The sequence below is a fragment of the Bemisia tabaci genome, chromosome 6 (assembly GCF_918797505.1).
Source record: "Bemisia tabaci chromosome 6, PGI_BMITA_v3".
In the NCBI taxonomy this organism is placed as follows: domain Eukaryota; kingdom Metazoa; phylum Arthropoda; class Insecta; order Hemiptera; family Aleyrodidae; genus Bemisia; species Bemisia tabaci.
The window spans coordinates 45,342,829-45,365,204 of record NC_092798.1 but is presented as its reverse complement, the minus strand read 5'-3'; the positions used below and the strand labels follow the sequence as shown (position 1 = coordinate 45,365,204).

General features: G+C 38.5%; 1 protein-coding gene across 2 annotated transcripts; it reads left to right on the top strand.

The window, feature by feature from the left end:
- Window positions 1-8,098: 8,098 nt before the first annotated feature.
- LOC109042884 (uncharacterized) lies at window positions 8,099-21,653 on the top strand. 2 transcript variants are annotated; one of them, XM_072301585.1, is made up of 7 exons: window positions 8,099-8,676; window positions 10,424-10,511; window positions 11,546-11,646; window positions 13,144-13,616; window positions 14,639-14,825; window positions 17,171-17,315; window positions 20,588-21,653. In XM_072301585.1, coding segments are annotated over exons 1-7 (1,038 nt in total). In that variant the 5' UTR covers window positions 8,099-8,634; the 3' UTR covers window positions 20,590-21,653. The 2 variants fall into 2 exon arrangements, with proteins under 2 accessions (XP_072157686.1, XP_018915397.2); XM_019059852.2 differs by having other exon boundaries at window positions 8,101-8,676; window positions 19,382-21,653.
- Window positions 21,654-22,376: the final 723 nt, after the last annotated feature.

Sequence of the window (22,376 nt, the reverse complement as noted above, 5' to 3'; positions counted from 1 at the left end):
CACTCGCGTAGCGAGTGACCGGGGGTCCAGGGGGCGTAGCCCCCGGCTAGGCGTGACGGGCGCGCGAAGCGCGCCCAGAACGGCTAGTAAAAATATTATACCTACTCAAAGATAAATTTTACTCGTTCTTGTGGGCATTTCGTGTTAAAACTCTGTTTCCGTGGGGATTTTTGATTGTAGAATTCATTTTTGACCTTACTTTTGTTGACCTAAACAAAACAAAAATTGCCGAAAAAATTGGGTGAGAAGCAAAAGAAGGCTGTACGAAATATGGAAAATTTTCCCTCCATAAAACATGTGCAGTTTGAGGGCCAGACACAGTGTGTGCATAGAAGTAGCATGCAGACCGTGAATTCAACGATGCCAAATATCTCATTCATTATCAATGGCCATTGTAGTATAATAGGTAACATATTACAATACACAAAAATGGTGAACCAGGGCTCAGATAATGAAACTTGGTCATTGCGCTTTTGAATGCATTTTTACGTACTATCAATCCCTGGTCATGGCAGCATTCAAACTTAAAATTTCAAAGGAAACTATCAAAAATCAAAACGAAAGTACTCACACTTTACGATTAATTAAGTTTCCTGGTCAGCTATTTCTTGCGTCCATTATTAAAAATGTTATCAATCGATTTAAGCACAGGAACCAAAACACATTATGACTCAGCGCTCCTCATGCCTAGATAGCATTTTAAGCCACTTCAGTCATTTCGGATTTTCGAATTTTGACAGATTTTGATTTAAAACGCGTGATACCCAAATCGAAGCTCATATTCGGATTCCTCGTAAAAAATCGATGCGATTTCATGTATCATACTCTGACACCGAATTTCAGAAAAATCCATCGAACAGGAGCCGAGATAGCATTTTAAGCCACGCCCGTCATTTCGGATTTTCGAATTTGGAACATGTGACTTAAAACGCGTGATACCCAAAATCGAAGCTCAGATTCGGATTCCTCGTTGAAAATAGATGCAATTTCATGTTTCATACCCGAGCATAGCGTGAAGGAAAGACACGTAACGTAACGTAGGCATACTGATTCGAGCATATGAATGCAACGTGGCAACATGGGTAGTGCTCAGGAATTCCTCGGGACGAAACCGAACGCTTGTTATTAGCGCCAGGCGCGCGCCTCCCCGTTCGGTTGTATCTCGGGCGACCGGCGCGGCGGCGTAGTTCAAATGGGGTTGTACGACAGAATCTAAACGCGTCGTTAAACCTCTTTCCTTCATGTTATGCTAACATATGATACATGAAATCGCATCGATTTTTCACGAGGAATCCGAATCTGAGCTTAGATTTCGGATATTACGCGTTTTAATCTATTTAAAACTGTAGGAGAAATTACAGAATTGTCCTTGAAAATTGATCACGCACTAGTATTTTTTTACCCCGTTTTTCCTCTGCGTTCGGTCTTGTCTCCACGGGCCTTTTCACGAGATTTGTCCCAGGGAGAAATCCCACTTACGAAGTTGGGAAAAATATTGAGTTGATCAATATTTTTCCCAGTACCAAGTATGGTCCTTTTACTCCTAGGACCCACCGAGAGAGGAAGAAGAAGTGTAAACGGACTGTGCGATATTTTGTCGAATAATCCATTGTTCCTGTTTGTTTAGTTAAAATATGTGTCTAATTGTCAATTGAGTGCACTTATTATTTTAATGACGGTTAAATACTCGACTTTACCTATCTAATTTATCTTCCCGCGCAAACTAGTCGCAGGACCGTATGAGCCTCGTCCCGTGGAGACGCGCGGTAACTGAGAAAAATCTCAGAAGTTTCATTCCTGCGATTCGAACTTGGGACAAATCCCATGAAAACGTCCCGTGCAGACAAGGTCGATTCACGTGATGAAATTAGACCAACAATTGACTCATCGACTAGTCGAGCCTAATCCCTCAAAATTGGTCTAAAGGATGAACGATTTTATCAGATAAGATGTGCGGTCCTAGTTTCCGGGCAATTGCGATTTGATGAAAGCTGCGATGAGGAGAAACGGATGATATGCGAAACTCGGGCTCACAACATAGGCTCTGCCCGCTGCCCCCCGCGCCGCGGCAGTGCCTCGCCACTCCTCTCTCTCTCTCTCTCTCTACCCCTTACCCCTTCATCATTGCCTCACCCCGTCCGTTCGCCTCTCGCTCTCATCCCGCTCGATAGCTGGTTCGGTCCCGCGCGTTGCAGGATTTTCTCTCTCCGCCGCGCCGCGCCCGCGCCGCATGCCGCTGTCGGAAGCCAAGCGCCCAATAATTATTTGCGGTATACTATTCAATATTTTTTTCCACATTCTTAGCCGTATTTATTAAGTGTTCCAAAATATTTTCTTCGGCGAACACGGCGAATCTAATGGACGCCAAACCACTGATACAATCAGTTGGATTTTTATTTTAAAACTAGATACACCTACAGTATTTTCATTGCAGAAGTCAATTTTCGCCTTACTTTCGCTCGTTTGACCGAAATTTATCATTCGCGGAGTTTATGAGTTGTTGGTCGGGGTTGGAAAAAAGCTGTTTTCATTCTAGCTTATACAAATTTTGGGCATTTAATGTAGAGAACATTAAGGAATACTACATGTTCTATCAATACTTTTGAATGAAGTGCTCGTTATATATGTCCGCCCTATTGCATTGGTTTAAGAGTTACCTTACCCGCGAGTCTCCAAAACACTACTTCCTGGTATTGTGCTCTTCTCATCAGCCGACTCTCATATTGGGTCTCGTAGAAAAGGGCTGAAGAAGAGTTGTCCTTGAATAATGAAAGGCATTCTACGGGTGGAAAAGGGTAAGTAGAGATGGTATCAAAATGATTCAAAAGGTGGTGAGAGGGAGAAAAGTGCAGTTTTAAGGGAGTGAGATGGGGCTGAAAAATCGCGTATTGATGTGAATCAATTAACATAAGCAAGGTCAAAAATGGGATTTTCGATGAACATATACAATTAAGTATCAACAATTCAACGTGCATTTTCAACCGGAATTAGTAAAATCCATCTTTGAATAACTTCTTTTCACTATGATACTAAAAGTTTGAAAATACCCCCCCCCCCCCCCGCACCCCCATGGCGTGCGGTAGGTTTAGTGCTTTGCTCGGAACGAACCCCTTTCCCCGCCCGCCTTAATTCCGCCGCCCCGCGCCGAGCTGTCTGGCTCTCCGCTCACAGCCCAAAGCAAGCGATTCTCCAGAGCATATTAAGTTGGCTGCGCCGTGTTCGCTGCGCCACCTCCGTCCGCTCTGCCGCTTTCCTACAGTGGCGTGCGGTCCGGATAAGCAAGGCAAGCACTGCTTGCCCAAAGATTTCAAAAGAAAGAAGAAACTTACACCTGTTAGATGCATGTTTTACATTTTAGCAAATATATTTATAAAGCGTGTTCAGTATGTAAATTGCATTAAAAACAGAAAGAGAGAGAGACAGAAATACGTATAGTGCCACTAAAGGTAAGCACCAGAGCGGATGGAGGTGGCGCTGGCATGGCGCAGCGCGCTGCGCGGCCTGAACACGGGCCGACTCATGCGCTGGAGAATCGTTTGCGATCAGCTGAGCGGAGAGCCCCTGCTCGGCGCGGCGGAATCAAGGCGGGCGGGCGGGTAGAGCGGTACGTTCCGAGTCCGAGCCCTTCGCTGCGCGATCGCAGCTCGCTTCTCTTCGCCCGTCACCGTAGCGCGCTGCTTCTGCCTCCGATGCGCTATCTTGCTCCCTCTATCCGTCGCGGTTGTAATTGCTCCTTCGGTGCAAATGCCCTTAAATTCTATAAAATTTCCCCCACTTGATCTGATTAGTGATGAATTAGAAAATTCTCAATCATGTTTTAAACGCAGAAAATTCTAATTTTCTAACTTATTTTTCTAATTTCTAATTTTAAACTCAAAAAATTCTAAATAATGTAGAATAAAGACTACAATACCTCAAATAAGTGGCAAAATTAGGAGTTAAGAGCATGGAGCCGTCCTCTAATGCTCAGTAACATTTGAAACAAGTTGAGTAAATGAAATCATAAGTAAGAGAGAAAGTAATAAAACCACAGTTTTTCAAGACGTTCCATCATATTTCATCCGAAAAATAGAGCAAATACCGTAAAATTTTAACAATTTTCTAGGGAGGCTCCCTGAGGAGGGGAAAGAGACTACGTTAACCCCCCCCCCCCCCCCCCCCCCGGCTGGCGAACGCTAGAGCTTGCCCTGTCACTAAACCCACCGCACGCCACTGCTTTCCTACTTTAGTGGCTGCTATGTACGTATTTCTGTCTCTATCTCTTTCTGTTTTTGATGCAATTTACTTACTAATACATTTTATCAATAATAAAAGTTTAAACATTTCCTAAAATTTAGAACATGTAACAGGTGTAATTTTCCTCTTTCTTCTGAAATATTTGGGCAGGCAGTGCTTGCCTTGCTCATCCGGACCGCATGCCCCCCCCCCCCCCCCCAATGTGTCATCGTTTGTGTCATCATATATATTAGCAAAAGTTTGGTTTTAAATGAATTTTTCGATCAAAATACCATTAGGTAGTTTGCGAAGTTTCAACACGAAATGTCTACCAGGACGAGTACAATCTATCGGTGAGTATCTTTCCTTTTTATCCCCGAGATCATGTGTTAGCTTAAGAATGTACATTTCCGTCAATGATGAATAAACTCCCCTCAGTTTCTGTCATTTCCAAAAAATAAAATAGTATCTCGACGTTCCCTGATTTAATTACGTATCCCTTCAAATCTTAAAATTCTCCTACTGCAGCTAGGTTTCCCCGTCCCTCCAATTATTAAGTAAGTAACGTTTATAAATTACCCCTCCCCCACCCTTTTGTAATGTTGGCTGGGGAGGGTAAGATGTCTAACCCCCCCCCTCCCCTCATTAAATTATATTAGTGTGAGCGTGACAATGATACGCCCTGAAAGTCGCCTTTTAGAGTATGGAATTTTCGCGTTTATTTACATTTTTTCGTGATTACTTGTTTGGGGGAGGGGGAGGGGGACGGGGTGGAAGAGGAGGGGGGAGGGTAAACCCTCTCCCCTCCCCCGCTCGTTAAATTATGTTAGTGTAAGCGTGTCAGTGACAAGCCCTGAAAGTCGTCTTATAAAGTGGAATTTTCGCGTTAATTAACGTTTTCCGTGATTATTTTTTGGGGGGAGGGGGAGGGGGAGGGGGAGGGAGGAGGATGTACCTCCCTCCCCCCTGTCATCCCCTACAAGAATCCACATTGATGTTCTCTCAGAACAAACGCTACTTGTTTTCATTTTGCCGCCCATTTTTGCGCATAACGCTACTTCAAGGAAGCGGCCAATCTTGACGGTTTTTATAGGGTGGGTACTGCTGGGGGGGGCCCCCTCCCCCCCCACGAGGGGTTAGGCCGGCCCTCGAATGAAAAACCAATGCTCTATTATTTCAGGGGTAAACAATTTTACGATGATACCAACCTCCTTCGCGTTATTGGCGAGAAATCGCGGCGAAACGATCATTTTCGCGGAAATTTGAGATATTTTGACATTTTAAGCCCCCCATTTTGGGATACCGCGGGTCCTGGTCAAAGTCAAACAAACTTTTCTAGACCAAAATTTCACGAGCTTTCAGAATGGTTATTTGGAGTTTTGCCCTAAAATCAAATCTTTGCGAGAAAAATGGGGAAATTCACGGAAAAGTCGGAATTCTGAGCAATTTTGGGGGATTTAGGGGGGGCCTACTCCCCCAACCACTATAAAATTCGCGTAAACAAGAAAAATCTTATTCTACTAGTCGAGAGCTTCAAGAAAATCACCACCTTCAAAATTCCCACGGGGGTGGGGGGGGGGGGGGGGGGAGGGTTACCCCTTGCTGGCCCACGGTCTAGGCCATGCATTTTCCCACTCAATCACGAATTCACGACCGGTCCCCAGATCGTTCAATTAATTTTAATTTATTGAATCATTAGCCGTTAAAACTGTCATCTTCTCTGCTCATTTAGAAGTATTTCATCAATTCCAGACGTAGCTTTAACCCCAGGGCCAACGAGAATCAAGAAGAAGTCATGGGAATAGTGCGGAGGAACCGAAATTCACAGTGGATCTTTACAGGTACGAGTCGTTTTTCTTGTATGTATTCCTTTCCATCGCCTCTCCCATTTTCCCGAAAATTTAGTGTAATGAACCGATAGGAAATTGTACGGCCGTTATTATGGGTCCTATGATATTTTCCTCTAAGATTGAAAGTTTAAAAGTAAACTGAGGAGAAAGGTCGCTGATCATAACATTTTTTGCCTGCGCCCTTTAAAAAACCCTTATTTTTGGTCACGAAAATTATTTTTTCGAAAATTTTGTGTAATGAACCGAAAGGAAATTCTACGGTCGTTATTTCGGGTCCTATGACATTTTCCTGAAAGATTGAAAGTTTAAAAGTAAAATGAGGAGAAAGGTCGCTGATCATAAGAATTTTTGCCTGCGCCCTTTTTAAAACCCTTATTTTTGGCCACGAAAATGATTTTTTCGATAATTTTGTGTAATGTACCGATAGGAAATTTTACGGCCGATATTTCGGGTCCTATGACATTTTCCTCTAAGATTGAAAGTTTAAAAGTAAAATGAGGAGGAAGGTCGCTGATCAAAAGAATTCTAGCCGCAGCCTTTCTCGAATGTGAGCCGGTGCGAGAAGAACGGAGTCTGGCTGAGAGGCGGATTTCTTGCCAACTTTTGTGAATGATCGAATATGGCCACGTCCCCGTTAGAAGCTATGGTAAAGAATCGATAGTGCGATACTCGAATAATCGCATTCGATACGATATTCGATATTCGTTCGCAGAAAGCAACATCGCGGCCATGCGTACGCTAATGCAATGTAATACGCATATTTACGCGCAATCACGGCCGGTCCCCTGATCGTTCAATTAATTTTGATTTATTTAATTATCAGCCGTTAAAACTGTCATCTCTGCTCAATTAAAAGTATTCCATCAATTCGAGACAACGAGAATCAAGCAACAAAGACAAACCTAACAGAAGTTTTTTGAGGTTATTTCGGTTTTTCGATTTTCAATCTCAATCGGTACAGCGGGTGGCACAGGTAGTGATTGTTTAAAAGTAGTTTAATAATGTGATAATTTGATATCCTTATCAACGTCATAATATTATCAATGAATAATTATTAAAAGTTTCACGCACATGTTGGGAAGCGTTTCTTCGTTTGACTTCGGGTACATGTTGCCGCTAGCCTCCGAAATTCAGAGTGGATCTTTACAGGTACGAGTCGTTTTTCTTGTATGTATTCCTTTCCATCGCCTCTCCCATTTTTCCGAAAATTCAGTGTAATGAACCGATAGGAAATTTTACGGCCGTTATTATGGGTCCTATGATATTTTCCTCTAAGATTGAAAGTTTAAAAGTAAAATGAGGAGAAAGGTCGCTGATCATAAGAATTTTTGCCTGCGCCCTTTTTAAAACCCTTATTTTTGGTCACGAAAATTATTTTTTCGAAAATGTTGTGTAATGAACCGATAGGAAATTTCACGGTCGTTATTTCGGGTCCTATGACATTTTCCTCTAAGATTGAAAGTTTAAAAGTAAAATGAGGAGAAAGGTCGCTGATCATAAGAATTTTTGCCTGCGCCCTTTTTAAAACCCTTATTTTTGGTCACGAAAATTATTTTTTCGAAAATTTTGTGTAATGAGCCGAAAGGAAATTCTACGGTCGTTATTTCGGGTCCTATGACATTTTCCTCTAAGATTGAAAGTTTAAAAGTAAAATGATTAGAAAGGTCGCTCATCATAAGAATTTTTGCCTGCGCCCTTTTTAAAACCCTTATTTTTGGTCACGAAAATTATTTTTTCCAAAATTTTGTGTAATGAACCGAAAGGAAATTCTACGGTCGTTATTTCGGGTCCTATGACATTTTCCTCTAAGATTGAAAGTTTTAAAGTAAAATTAGGAGGAAGGTCGCTGATCGTAAGAATTCTAGCCGCAGCCTTTCTCGAATGTGAGCCGGTGCGAGAAGAACGGAGTCTGGCTCAGAGGCGGATTTCTTGCCAACTTTTGTGAATGATCGAATATGGCCACGTCCCCGTTAGAAGCTATGGTAAAGAATCGATAGTGCGATACTCGAATAATCGCATTCGATACGATATTCGATATTCGTTCGCAGAAAGCAACATCGCGGCCATGCGTACGCTAATGCAATGTAATACGCATATTTACGCGCAATCACGGCCGGTCCCCAGATCGTTCAATTGATTTTAATTTATTTAAGTATCAGCCGTTAAAACTGTCATCGTCATCTCTGCTCAATTAAAAGTATTCCATTAATTCGAGACAGCGAGAATCAAACAACAAAGACAAACCTAACAGAAGTTTTTTGAGGTTATTTTCTGCACTTTCAGCATTAGCTCCCAGGGACAACTCTCATTGGTCCGCTGAGGTCAGCTGACTCAAAAAAACCGTTAGTTATTGCAGTATTGGTATTCAAAAAATTTAAAATTTAAAATTTCCCTGTGTTTGGCTTTTGAAACAAATTTTCATTGATTTAAATTCAGTATAAGCTCTGCTAATTGTGCTGCTAATTTGTGGCGTAACTAATATCACAACTTCGTTTAATCGGTAAACATTTTTAACCATCTTTACGTTCAGTAAGTGGTGACTGCTGACTGCTGTCTCTTCTGCAAGAAGATGGAAACCTACATGAGGAACATCCACAGCCAAAACAATAATGTAAGTGAATTCATTAATTAATATTTATTTACAAAACTGAACCTTTGCAATTTTGGACTCTTGGCTACTGAAGCTTAATCAGGTCAAAGTTTTGAGTATTTGCTCACCGCAAATCATCATCTCAACCGTCAACCACAGCCCGCAGGTAACCTCTTTCAAAGCTCACGCAATCGGCAGGTTATTTATCAGATGTTGCTTGTACATAATTCCTATCTTATTCCAAATTATTTCCAATAATGGTCCTCCATTCCTCCAGTAGAAATTTACTGAAGTTCAATGGTTTTAATTCTAATCAATTTCTATAAATGGATTCTTATTCCCTGTGCAGGAGGAACCATTGTGCGGAGGAAGGAAACGTAAGTATTTGAGGATATGGTTTATTAGAGCTCTCAACACGGAATTCAACTTTTTATCAGACCAAAGTGGAAGAAATTTGCCGGAAAAATTTGATAGCCCAAATTGGGCTTGGGCTGACACCCTAATTCAGATGGTCAAACTTTTCGCCCAACACTTTGACAGTCCTGAAAAACTACACATAACGGCTTTTTTTATCCGTGGAACGCAATGGTAGCGGTTCGGGCTGGTTCAACCAGCCTGAACCAACCTCAATCTACCTCGGAAGAGTGGTCCAAGCGTTCCACTGGTGCCAGTGGAACGGGATAAAAATTTGATACGTTCCGTTGCGATCCTCTGTAGTTCGGATAAAAAAAAAGCCCTTCTCGTACAAACCTAACTTGATGATAAATTTTTCAAAAGATTGAGAATATCGACGGTGCAAGTCGGCAATCACATAACTCGTTTGCGGTGTCTGAAAATCTCCGCTTCGATCTTATTTTTTTAAAGGAGAACTAATTGACATCATTCCTTGAAGTTTTTGCAGAATTTTCTTCGCACAATGAAGAAAAATCATGACAGTTTTAAAGAATTGCCGTTGAGTGGTTTTTCGTTTAAAAAACAAAGTATGACAGGAAGTCTGCGACGTCGCAAACCGAGTTATGTGATTGCCGACTTGCACCGTCGATATGTCATTGAGGTTGAAGTGAGTGAATGACGCAATAATTACACCAAAGGATCAAGCATGGTACACTAAGAACCCGGCATGGGCTAATTTTAGACATCATATTTGATACAAAGTTCTCTATGACCTCTTGAGTACTATGCTGAGCTTTTAGGATCGACCATTCTTTGTGCCAATCTTGAGAGTAGTGGGGCTGAACAATAAATTTTTCGGCCTTCTCGACGGGTTTTCTGATGAAAATGTCGAACTGGGACTATGATTATGTCGACGCTGTGCTTCAGGCTGTTCAGTCTGATGATTCAGGGGAATTTGATTATATTTGTTGGTCTTATCCTTCCAACCTGCGAGGAGACAAAAGCTCTCCTTCATCATTCATAAGAGGTTATCACACCTCCTTCAGATATTGCGTGAAAAAATGGTTTAATATTCACTTTTTAGCCTACCGTTTCTTGAGATTGACATGCAGACAGTTCGATTTTTAAAGCTCATTGAGCTCAGTAGGCCAAATGGAATATCATATCAAATGGTACTGAAATTTAGCCTGTGCCGAATTTCTTGGTATTCCATGCGTAGTCCTTTGATGTAGTCATTGCTTCATTCATTTAAAAATTCATTTAATATGCCATCAATTAAGTTTATGCATCTTTCAAGCCGACAATTAATGTTCTATTCTCTAACTGTGAATGATGTTGCTTTTAATTTTTTTCTGTGTTTCTTACCCAATCACAGGTGTACCCAAGTAACCAGATTGAACTCCTTCATGATCCAGTGGAGCAATACCCACTCATAAACTTCGGTAGCAACAACCCAATGTTAGGTATGTCTACTTTAAATGTTTAGAATGATGTTCTTGACCAGATGTTTAGTTTAATTTTGTTCATCATAATATGATGTAAAGAATTTTTGTTTGCTGTATCTCTTTAATTGGGCTTTTCTCTTCCCAAGTAAAAATGGGACACCTTGAGCAGTTAGACTGACTTCTCATGAGTCTAACATTTGTCTAAATCAGCATGTTTAATAGAACCCAGCCTATCATTAGTCTGACCTGTCGGACGGACTGAAACAGACTAGCATTAGTCTAACCTCAAAGGAGCCATATGTCTGACCTGCACCGTTTACACCGTATTTTATGAAGCACCCTGAGTTTGTCTGCTTCAGTTTAAAACCGAGAGTCAGTTGGAAGCAGACAGACTATTAGTGTGTTTCGACACATTCATGCCAAAGAAGTCCATCTTGAATAAAGTATTCTTTTCGGAACAGTTATCTTTCTATGGACGGTACATGTAAAGAGAGCCATTCCGATTAGAATAGTTCATTGCAGATAGACTACTGCAAAGATGGGCGCATTTATCCTTCAGATATGGCTGTCTCAGAGCAGAGCTGGTATAAATGCTATGAATTACAGCAATTGTGAAAATAAATCTAAAATATGAAACGATTCAAAATCATTAAATGTGGAGGTCTTACTTAGAGGCCGTTTTTAGCATTTTTACTAACATTTCAGTTCCTTATATTTTTCTCATTCACATAACTGGTAGTGAATTATTTTTGAAATCTCTCTATCTCAGCCGTCCAAATTTACGAGGAACCAATACAAATGTTAAATAAGTCTTGAATTTGGTCATCTTACTCAGTTGATTCCCTAAATCATTAAGGAACTATGTCTGATGCTTGATACGCCATAGTGGCAAAACATTCTCTCTGTTGCATTTTGCTCTAAAAATGTTTGAAGACTTCAACCACAAAGAAATGGCACTTGCCATAAGTTGCTCAGACTGCTTTACTTGGCGTAATGTAGACACCTTCCTTGACTTTATTCATTTTTCGTCTCAAATTTGTCTTTTGTTTCAGGAGAGTGTTTACCAAATGAAGAACAGCTCTGCAATTTCATCAGTTCCCTAGATGGTTCCACAAGTTTAACTTTCGAAAAGCTCTTACAGTCATCACAACAAGTTAGTGTATATAATTTTCTGAAGTGCCTAAGAATAGAATTTCCTAGGCACATTATGATGATGTTTTTAAATTGTATTGATTGTGGAACAACATTTTACTGCTCGTATCGAAGGTCGAGCTTTTAGAGATTTTAGAGGAGAAAATAAGGTGGTGGCAGTTTCTGATTCATTTACACCGCAGCATAGATGGGTGCATTATGGCATCAATAACCCCTAAAAATTAGAAATTCAAAGTACAGGAAAGAGACTGCCCATTGTTTTGACGTTATTCAACACATAATATTATGTCAAACATTCTTTAATCATGATTTTTCCTACAATTATCACCATACCATTTTTTAATCATGACTCTCTTACCAGAAATCACACCATTTTCAAAGAAATTTAAGACAAAAATGTCTGTGCTTGTCTGTGTCGTTGACCTCTTTCAAATATGCCAGAAATGCAAACACCTTATAGCGCTTGCTAACAGCAACATTCTTTTCTAAAATAACTAGTTTTCCAAAACTTAAGCTAAATTGAGCATATATAAAATAGATCTTTACAAGAGATCACAATGATTTGCAAAAAATGTAATGTACAAAAAGAAGGATTCTGTGATTTTGATTTATTTTAAAAAAGGTGGGGACCGACTTCAAAATTTGCGAAATCTGCAATATATGTGTTTTCTTTCATACACTGTATTTTTTTCAATGATACTTAATCATAATCTTTTGCAAAGATGCATGCTTAAAGTTAAGCTGAAGAATTTTACTGAAGCTCCTTAAAAATTGTCCTTTTTACAATGCTGCGTTAAAGAAGTCTTTAAATATTCTGTATTCTTAAAGTAAATCATTCATTAAAGTCTCCAGTAGGAGAAAATCCTCTTGTGGAAGGCCTATGAATATAGCTCCTAGTTACACAAGCGTCCTTCCTCTTCCCTCTGAGCCAAGTAATTTAAAAATGATAGGTAAGAACAACATTTTAGGAAGTCAGAAAATCCTGTTAATTTGAAAATATCTCCTGATGTTGTTGAAGTTTGCCAAGAATGAATACCTTAAATTTTGTGAGCAGAACAAAATAGTATGGAATCTACAAATGAGTTTTATTTATGTACCTTTTCGTTTTTCTTTGTAGAAAAACATCTTTAAATGATAATGTACAGCCTTTAAAGTACTGCTGAGATTTTTCACCTTTGTGTAGGTTTTACATCAAATCAAACACCCATGTATGCACTCTTTTCAACAAAGTCAAGAAACATGAATACCTGATAAAGTCATATAAATGACAGGCTATTTGTTCATTGAGGATAATGAATCTTATGCCTAATCATAGCATAACGGTTTTGTAAATCTTGTATGTGATCATTCGAAAGAACTCTTTAAATGATGGCCCATTACACTGACTCATAATGTACTACACAGTTTGTTTATAAATTCCCACGTTTTTGTAGTGTTTTTTTTTTTCAATTTGCATAACACGGCCAATGATTTACATATGGAATTTTATTGTTTTCAGGATAATGAATACAGGTGCAATAACTACCTCCTCAATCCAACAAAACCCTCCATGTACAACTTTTCAAGGCCCGAAAGCCCCAAGAACAATTCTTTTCTGCAGACCAGCCGACCAAGAATGATACGAGGCTGTCAAGACTATCGCTCAGATCGCTGGAATTCGAGCCTTCCTCAAGGCCCGCCCTATTCACCTGTATCACCAGCAGTGGATTTAAACAACAATGACATGCCTTGTATAGATAGAAATATTGATCACAATGTTTTTAGCCCAAAAAGATATGAATGCACCGAAAAGCAGTGTCAAGATTTTATGTCTAACCAGTATTATGCAACAAAGGAAGTTGAGTGTGATTGGAATAATAATGCCGACGCTATGCCAGATCTAAATAATAATGCCTGTGCAGTGCCTGAAAAGACGAATGAAACACTCGAGTTGAAAATAGTCTCTCTCCTCTACCATACTAAATCTTTACAGTAAGTTTTCCGTTTCATGTGGTGATGAAAACCTGCATCAGCTCTATTCTTAATTACCTACGTACAAGCTTTAAATATATTTTCAAATTTTGTAATGTTACTTTTTGCAAAGGAAACAGTGTAACGCGCTCTTTTATGCTAAGAAAAAAGTGAAGCTCAGTTTTTTGTGAACAGCAATGTGAAAGGCTGCCTCAAGAATGTGAAGGCAAAAAACTTTCTGCACCCTTGCTTGTGGATTATTTAGAGAATAGTTGAATTCATAGATCGGTGGAAATCAAAGGGCAACAATGTATATTTTAACAAATCCTCAAAATCCCGGTCAATGATGGAGCCACTAAGTTTGGTGCATTTTATTTATAAAAAACGTGAAACATTAGTTTCAGAATAATGCATAGTAATTGACCAAAAAGAAAAAAAATGCAAGGATGCTGACTTAGGAAATCATAGCGCGCAGCTACCATTTTGAGCATTTAACAACGCATTCTGTTTAAGAAACAACTACCCATTCGCTTTTTCAGGCAATGGGGAAGAAGGGGGTAATATTTTTTTTTTCTTGATAATTTATCAGAGGCATAGTTAGCCGAGTACACTAGGTTCAAAGGAAATTGCCTCGAGAGATTTGTATTGGTCCTTGAATGAGTTGCTTCAGTAGCCTCATGAAGAGTAATTAGGAAGATAACACTCTCCGCTTTCATAGTACACATTTTCTGCAAAAAGCTGTACGTAATCATCTCTTAATAATTTTCTTCAAAAAACTGTTCTCACAGCAATACCAGGAAACAATTTCATGTCTAAATACCTAGATGTTCTATTTTTTTCTTTTTCTTCACTTTAGATTAGGATGAAGGACTTCAGAGGTTTTGAAAGTGAAAATAGGTACTTCAGAATTTGATCCTTCCGGTAAGATCAGCAATTTATTGTTCCATAACATCTTTGCTGCAGCCATCCATCAATGATGGGTTTTTTAAGCTACTGCAAGTCTTACAGTCTCATGATTACTGAAAATTCTCTCTTTTTTCCAGAACTTTACCAGGTAAATTCCATGTGCTGATAGATCTCAGTTTAAGACAACTTGATTTGCTGACAAACGAAAGGCAAAAAATTGAACAGTTATTTTCTGAGGTCAAATCTTCTCTTGGCAGCCATCAACAAGAGGACCTCAATAGAATCGATCGCCTCATTCACGGATACATGAATGAAGTCCAGCCGGTAATACTTATTTAAATACCTGTGGTGAAACCAAAATAGCGTGTACTTTGGCTCGCAAAGTTACAAAACAAGTCAAACTGAACCATATAAAATATTATTTCCCTGAATATAGTGAGGTCTGTAAGTTTTGATTTTAGAAAAATCTCTTGAGTGAGTGACTAAATGCTCTTTTAATTTTAAGATCCAAAAGTCCTCAAGCATCAGTATTTATATTCCTCTTTTACTTTTGTACTTAAATTAGCTTCTGTAGGATGTCCCAGAGTTAACAGCATAAAATTTGAGAGGTGTTTCTCGAAACAAAGATACACAGGAGTTTTTTGTTACGTGAAGATGAACCCCAAAGTTATTTTAATATAATTCAATGACATTTTAACTTTTTTGCATTCAAAATTAAAATAGAAAAATACTACCTTCAGTCTGATAATTGAAATTAGTTGAAATTTTGTATTAGTTGATTGGACAAGACAAGACAAAGAAGGAATGGAGTCATTTGATTAGTCGGCTTTATCAGTTGTCCTCATTGTCATGCCTATGTTGAGACAAATCGATGAGAAGCTCAAATCACCTATTGAGTTGCTGTTACTTTTAAGGCTGTTCTATCGGTCGTCGGTAAGCTACCGAAACAGTTCCGTCAAGAAAAAGTTACGTTAAGAGTGCTCTCACCGATAGTGATCTGAGTTTTCGGAGCTGACAAAAATAAGCTGTTGCCATTTGTACATCTATTTTACGTGCTGCCGCGCCAGGCAATCTGACAAACCGACACACGGGGTAACAATGCATTGAGTGTGAGCTCTCAAAACTCCGATAAGTCCGGCTGTTAACGATATCATCGCCACTGTCGGTACTGCCACAGGTTTCGGTAAGAGACGATACCGATAGTGTTCTGGCAAGAATTCGTTTGAACACCCCTAGTTCCTTTGTTATCAAATTCGCCCATCATAGGAAAGACAAAGAGGATGACCGACAAAGCCGACCAATCATCTAACTCCAATCCTCTGTTGTCTTGTCTTTTTCAGTTAATTTACACAAACTTTCAACAATCAAGCTGCAGGTGGGCAAAGGAGAGGTAGCTTTTTATGAAAAACACCCCCCTTATAAACTCTGTAGCTCAGCAGGGTTGGATTTTTGGACAAAGTTCAACGGACTGACAAGTCTCATCTTAGCCAATAGATATCACCTCTTTAATCTTTTGGTGCAAATCCAAGAACAGTGTGTATACATTGTTGTCATAGGATGATGAGTTCTTGAGTAGTGGAAGAAAATTTGGGAGTCAGACAGGTCTAATTAGCCATGAAAATTCGGTAAATTTCTTTGTTGAACCTTTATTTTATTCATTTATTTATATATTTACTTACTTACATTATTAACGGGCAGAACCCAGTAACAAATAAATCAGACAAAAAAATAACACGAAGGCAGTAGAAGGTCAAATAGATTTAAAACAAGTGACAAAAGACTAAAGTAGGGTGACAGAATCACCGTACCTGAATAAACCTTGAATCTTCCTCTCCAGTCGAAACATCCTTTATTTTGTCAATGCCTTTACGGACTATACCAGAAAAAATTATCTCTATGCGACATTGTTTCTGTACTTATGGATCTTGCATGTAGTCGTAAAAGCAGCTCCTGCCGCCAGGTTCCAGTGTCAAGTGGCTAGCATTGAACATTATCTATGAATAGCATTTTTATTCTCATTATCCTTATAAGGTTAGAAAATTTCATGTTTAAGAACCTTAAAAAGTCATGGAAAAGCCAGAAATGCTGGAGGAAGAACCCATCTCTCTAGCCTCCACGCTCAGGACACCAGAGCAGTAAAAACTGGAATATATCAGGAAATTTTATGTCATTAAGAGGAATCAGGAAAATTGGTCGTGGATAGGAAAATTCCGAGAGAAGCATTTTTCAACTACATGTAGTTTAGCTCATGCGAAAGTGAAAATTTGATTCAATTCATGAAATTAGCTGATTTTGTTTAATCAAGCAAGTGTCAATTTTTTCGCGGAAATTTCATTTAAAATATCAGGAAAATCCAATATGAAATTTTAGTAGACACCCTGTAGACAGTTTTGTGTGAGTCTCTTGTTTAGGAGAAGGAACGACCTCATCTTGATGGGAGTTTTCAGCGTAAAGATTGATTTTCTCTACGACCCCTAATATAAATTTCTAAAACTTGGGCTCCATGGAGAGTTCAGGATTTAGGGTTTCAGACAATTTTACGGATTTGATTCATCATTCTAGTCTGTGAGATATGAACCTCATTAACATACTTTTTGGATGACTCTCGCACAGTCTCATCGTTATTTCTGACACTAATCTAGCTGTGCTTTACTTGAATGTATCTTCAGGTAAAGGAAATCATCTCTAAATTAGATGTGGTCCACTCAGATAACCTTAAGACTGATAACAGACAACTTATAGACTCTTGGATCGGGTGCATTGAGAGTGTTCGGCTTTCTCGAAAAACTTCCAGTCATCTATCTCAAAAGGAATGTAAGTAATCCATTTACTTTTCTTTGTATTTTTTGCAATGGGGCACCAGTTCGAGCAGTTCTGAGTTACAGCAATGAAGTAAGTATAGCTCATGAAAGATTGCACACAGAGGATTCCTCAGGCACCAAAATGGATTTCTGTCAAGGACTAGACAGAATCTTCTGGAGCTATCACAAGAGAAATGAAAGAGAGGCTGAAAAATAATGAAAACTGAGGGGACTGTCGCTCATAATACCTAAATTGAGTAAATAGCATATCTGGTTTGATCATGTTCCAAGAACGGTGAGTGACAGGTCGCCTAAGAACATGACATGTACATATAGATTGAGTTCCACCAGGAAGGAAATATAGGAGAGAAACTCGGCAGAATCTTTGGTCCATGGCGGGCATTTATGGTAGAATTAGGCAATGTAATTTTCCAGACAATCTTCGATTATGTGGTGATATGGGTAAAGCAACAGGACAAGGCAGAGCAGCGGACACCACCGTGGTTCGGACTTGGCGCATTCCAAGGAGGAGAGAGACAGCTGCAGCCTGACCATGCGCGAGAGAGGGAGATAGGTAGTCACTGGGCCAAAGTACCCCCGGTTCCTCTCGCTGTGACAGGGCAGTCCGAGCGACCCGGACCCCTGTTTCTCGGGATTTTCAAATAGGAAGTGTATGTTTCGACTTTGGATTCGAAATTTACGGCAAAAAATAAGAACATTTTGTTCTATGCACTTTTTCCCTAAACCCCCATTTTTTGGAGTTATGGGGCATTTTCGGGGCAATTTTCAATTCAATGCTGTAAGCAGCCGAATTATTCAAATTTCAAAATCTAAAAATTACCTGGGAAGAGAGGTCAATACCTTTTTATTAATGTGCCATATGACCCTGTTGCTTCAACATTTTGGGGGCCAGAACCCCCCAAAAATTTTGGGGCTTTGGAGGGCCGTAAGTCGAAAATTCCAAAGGGCAAGGGTATGTTTTAACTTCAGATATGGATTCTACACAAAAAGTTATGCAGAATTGATATGGCGTACGGCCTGTTTGCTCAAATTTTTTTTAAACCCTTATTTTCTCCAAAAATACACGGCTTCTTTATGGGGAAATGGGGTTCTTCAGTAATTTGGAGCAAACAGGCCGTGCGCCATATCAGTTCCATGTAACTTCTTGCGTAGAATCCATATCTGAAGTCAAAACATACCCTTGCCATTTGAAATTTTTGACTTACAGCCCTCCAAAGCCCCCAGCGGCTGTAGCGCTATTATACATTTAAATGTTTTCTATTTTGATTCGGAAGAAGCATAAATCTTACGGCTAAGTCAAGGCTACAAGAGGGGTGGGAAATTAATGTAATCCTTTGTTTTGCCATGGACTCAATACAGGTGTGCACTATCTTGATACAACATCCAAGAACGTTCAAATGCCTGTCTTTCCTCATTGATGTGTCTTTTAAGAGTTTTGACATTTGACATTAATACTGACCGTCAACATTTAAATTTAATGGAACTTAATACTGGTCAGCTTTCTTTCTACTTTCTTAGAAATGGTGCAACATTTTCTGAGGGGTAACAAGAATAGGTTGCCTAAAAATTGTTTCAACTCCGTGAATTTTTGAACTGAAGAGCTCAATAAGACTGCGCCAGAAAGCCAATGAAATGATCTTTATGCACGCACAATCTTGATTTTGCCGGCTTTATTTGTCCACTCAAACAAGGGTTGATGATAAGACTCTTGGGACACCCGTTGTAAAAATTATTTATCAATGAAAACTAAATTATACTGAGCTAACTTGTCCTGGCTGCTGACATGGCATTAAATAAAATTTTCCATCGTAACATTTTGACTACATAGGTGAGTTTGCCCTGAACTTTAATGAGGGTTGTTCAGGTATCTGAGTTTCAGTCAGTTGTGCAATCTAGTCGAAACTGATTCTGCTCACGAAGAAGCAGGGTTACCCTTTTTCTGTACTCAAGTTTGCCTGCTACTTGTCAGAACAGTCAACGGAAGTTGTTCTGTGTACAGGTAGTTTGGTGTCTTATGCCTCACCTTAAATCAATTCAATGAATTTTCCCTTTTTTCAGATTTAACACAACAAGTCTATAATTTAAAAGCCTTATGTGATCAAACTCGCAGAATTCGCACATGTATATGGTGTGTCTCCACTCTAACTACAGGAGCCTCTGCATGATGATGCTTTTTTTCTAGAGAATTAAGCATGTGATAATGAAAGTTTAACCTTGAATTGCCTTAAATAAGTGTATTCTTCAGGGAGGTCTATTTTACACTCGGACTTCTACTAATTTCATGATAGGATAAACTTTTTGAAAGTTGTTTCATCTGTAAAAGAATCTATTTTAAACCTTAGGAAAAATGTTTCTTTTATCTAAATGTTCTTTTACACTTGAAAGACCTTAAATCTTCCTAAGTCTTCTTTAAATTAAAAAATTACTAGGTTTGAGAATCTAAATTTTACTGGAAATAAGGAAAAAACATGTTGCTGTAACCATTCAAATTCCTAGGTATTTTATTCCACCCACAGTCGTTGATTTAGTAATTTATTACACCAATATTGTTTTAAAGACAGCTTCTGTATTGAAAATAGCAATGATAATAATACGATTCCTCCCCTTGGAAATTATTTTTCAAACTTTTTAATTAACTTTGTTTTTATTTGTTTATTATTATTACATATATATTTTTTTTTTTTTTTTTTTTTTTTTTTTTTTACAAAATTTTACATTTGAAAAATGACCACCAAGCTGCAAAAATTATTTCCACTGACTTATTTTATTCCCCAAGGGTATTAACGAATACTTTTCAATCTTATCAACATTTTCTTTTGAAGTATCTATTTCACTTTCAGAATAGTGCATAAGACATGTTTTTTCACTCAATTTTTCCTTCCGCCCTTAAAGAAAGAAGCTCCAAGCTTGTTACAGTCAGAAAAATTTTTACCGCATCTATGTTTGCATGAATACTCAAAGGTGCATCCACAAAGTTTTTTGCTAATTTCCGTTTCAGTCAGCTCAATGCAAACTGTGTGAAAGCGCTTTAACTTACTATCTTGATCTGAGTTGTGATGTAAATAAATGTAGTTTTAGGTTACCCAAAGGTACTACTGTGTGCTGTTTTTCTCATCTAGTGTCTAAGTTTAACTCTGTAATTAGGTATTAATGCTCTTGTGCTTACAACTTAGGTAATTTAAACTGTTTTAAATGTTTCGTTATATTTTTATATTTCATAATTTATGTGTCAAATGTTTGACCAAAGGTGCCTGTTTTTTTCAGAGAATCTCAAATTTTATTGACGGAAGTACCTACAATGTATTTCTGCAAATCTTGCATAAAGAAAACTCCCATTTCCTGTTTTCGCAGAGAAACCTAACACTCAACTGTTTCAAGGTTGTTTCTTTTCACCTTCTCCCCCTTTTTTTGGGTAGAGAAACTTGCTGCTATCTATCTGTTTCCTCAATTATCCGCTTGCAATCATTCACCTTGAGACATTTCAATTTGTCAATTGAAATCTTATGCAGTGATACCAAATTGTTCATTTATTCAAAGAAAAAGTTACATCCTCTCAGTTTCAATACAAATATTTTTTCCCCTCCCTCCGAAGAGTTGCTTTTAAATAATGTTCACATACTCACTACATGTATACAAATTCATAATGATGTTACATTTGAATCATCCTACTCTACAGTTTTTTACCATATTTTCCTGTAACAAAACAGATTCGGTGTTCACGGATGTGACATTATGAACAATAGAAAAAAACCTTTATTCCCCCATGTCTCCCTTGCCTTTCATATTCATGAACTTATATCTCTATAAAAAACTAGTATTTAGTTCCTTCCTTTGTCTTTCCTCCAGAATTCTGTCTTTTTCACTTGGTGTTTTTGATTATTCTTTGGTACTTTATTCTGTTCTGTTAGTGTTCTGAGGAGCCTTCATGTTGAAATTCCTACAAAATTCAATTTACTTCTGCTCCTGATATTTAGAAGTTTATTTCGCGCAAAAGAAATTGAGACAGCTGTTAATTTTTAAAATTTCTTGCAACATTTAATTCAAATCAGGAACCAACAGTTGAAAAATGTCTGTGACTTTGGCAACCAGCATAAAAAAGATATTAGTGAAAATTTGGAAAATGTTTGTACCTTGCCTCACAGGTGCCCTAGTAAAACGTTGCGCATGATTTTTTAACAGGAAAATGGACCTGCATTCTTCTGCTAAAATTGGCCCAATTAATTTGGCGAATACAGGTAGGCAGTGCTGTTAGAGTCCATGCCAAGTAAATTATCATGCTACTAGACTGCCACAGAAGATTGCCTGACATCACTTTTACATGTAAAGTAAATGCACGAAGCAAGATGGCGGATCTTCTGTTGCAGTCTAAAAGTGCATCGAAGTCTTATTTGGCACGAACTCTACAGTAATTGAAGAGGATTCTGGTATAAGGGATCATAATAGTCTAGGTTTGCTTTTTTCTCCGTCTGGACCAATGACATAGCTGAGACCATTGCTATCTGCATGTGCAGATAAGATAATTCTTAGTAACGAACGAGTCCTCGTTTCATGGACCCTCTCCCTGAGTCTCCTAAGTGCAACTATCTGGACAAGCTCTTTGGGATTTTTGCACTTACTTCTGTTGAAGAGAAAAAAAACCACTAAGCACCAAAGAATATACATACAACTAATAATGAATCTCAAAACAGATGTTTTAGATTTTAAGGTAGTTTCATTTGCATTTTACTGTATTTTCAACTTTTTCTCCTCTTCTTATTTCTTTCTTCTATTAAAACTGTTATCTTGCTCACTCTAAAGGCTCCTTTATTTATTGTACTAAATTAAATTGTTTTAGCTTTAATCAAAAAGTCTGTTGTTTGTAATCTTTTGCTAATGTTAAAGATTGTCTACTTGATAACTTTAGATTTTCTTCGTATGTTTTATAAAAAAAATATTAGAGGGTTGAGGTCCTAATTTAGTCCGACTTTAAGTATCCTGTTTACAGACACTCTAAGAGGCCTCGATTTCAAAGTCTTTGGTATGCAGACGTTTTTAAAAAAAAAAATTTTGTAAC

Excerpts from the sequence above, each read along its gene's own strand:
- LOC109042884 (XM_019059852.2), top strand. The coding sequence starts at position 8,635 with ATGGAAACCTACATGAGGAACATCCACAGCCAAAACAATAAT. Across the intron at positions 13,617-14,638 it reads TACCATACTAAATCTTTACA|AACTTTACCAGGTAAATTCC; the intron begins GTAAGTTTTCCG and ends TCTTTTTTCCAG. Across the intron at positions 14,826-17,170 it reads ACATGAATGAAGTCCAGCCG|GTAAAGGAAATCATCTCTAA; the intron begins GTAATACTTATT and ends ATGTATCTTCAG.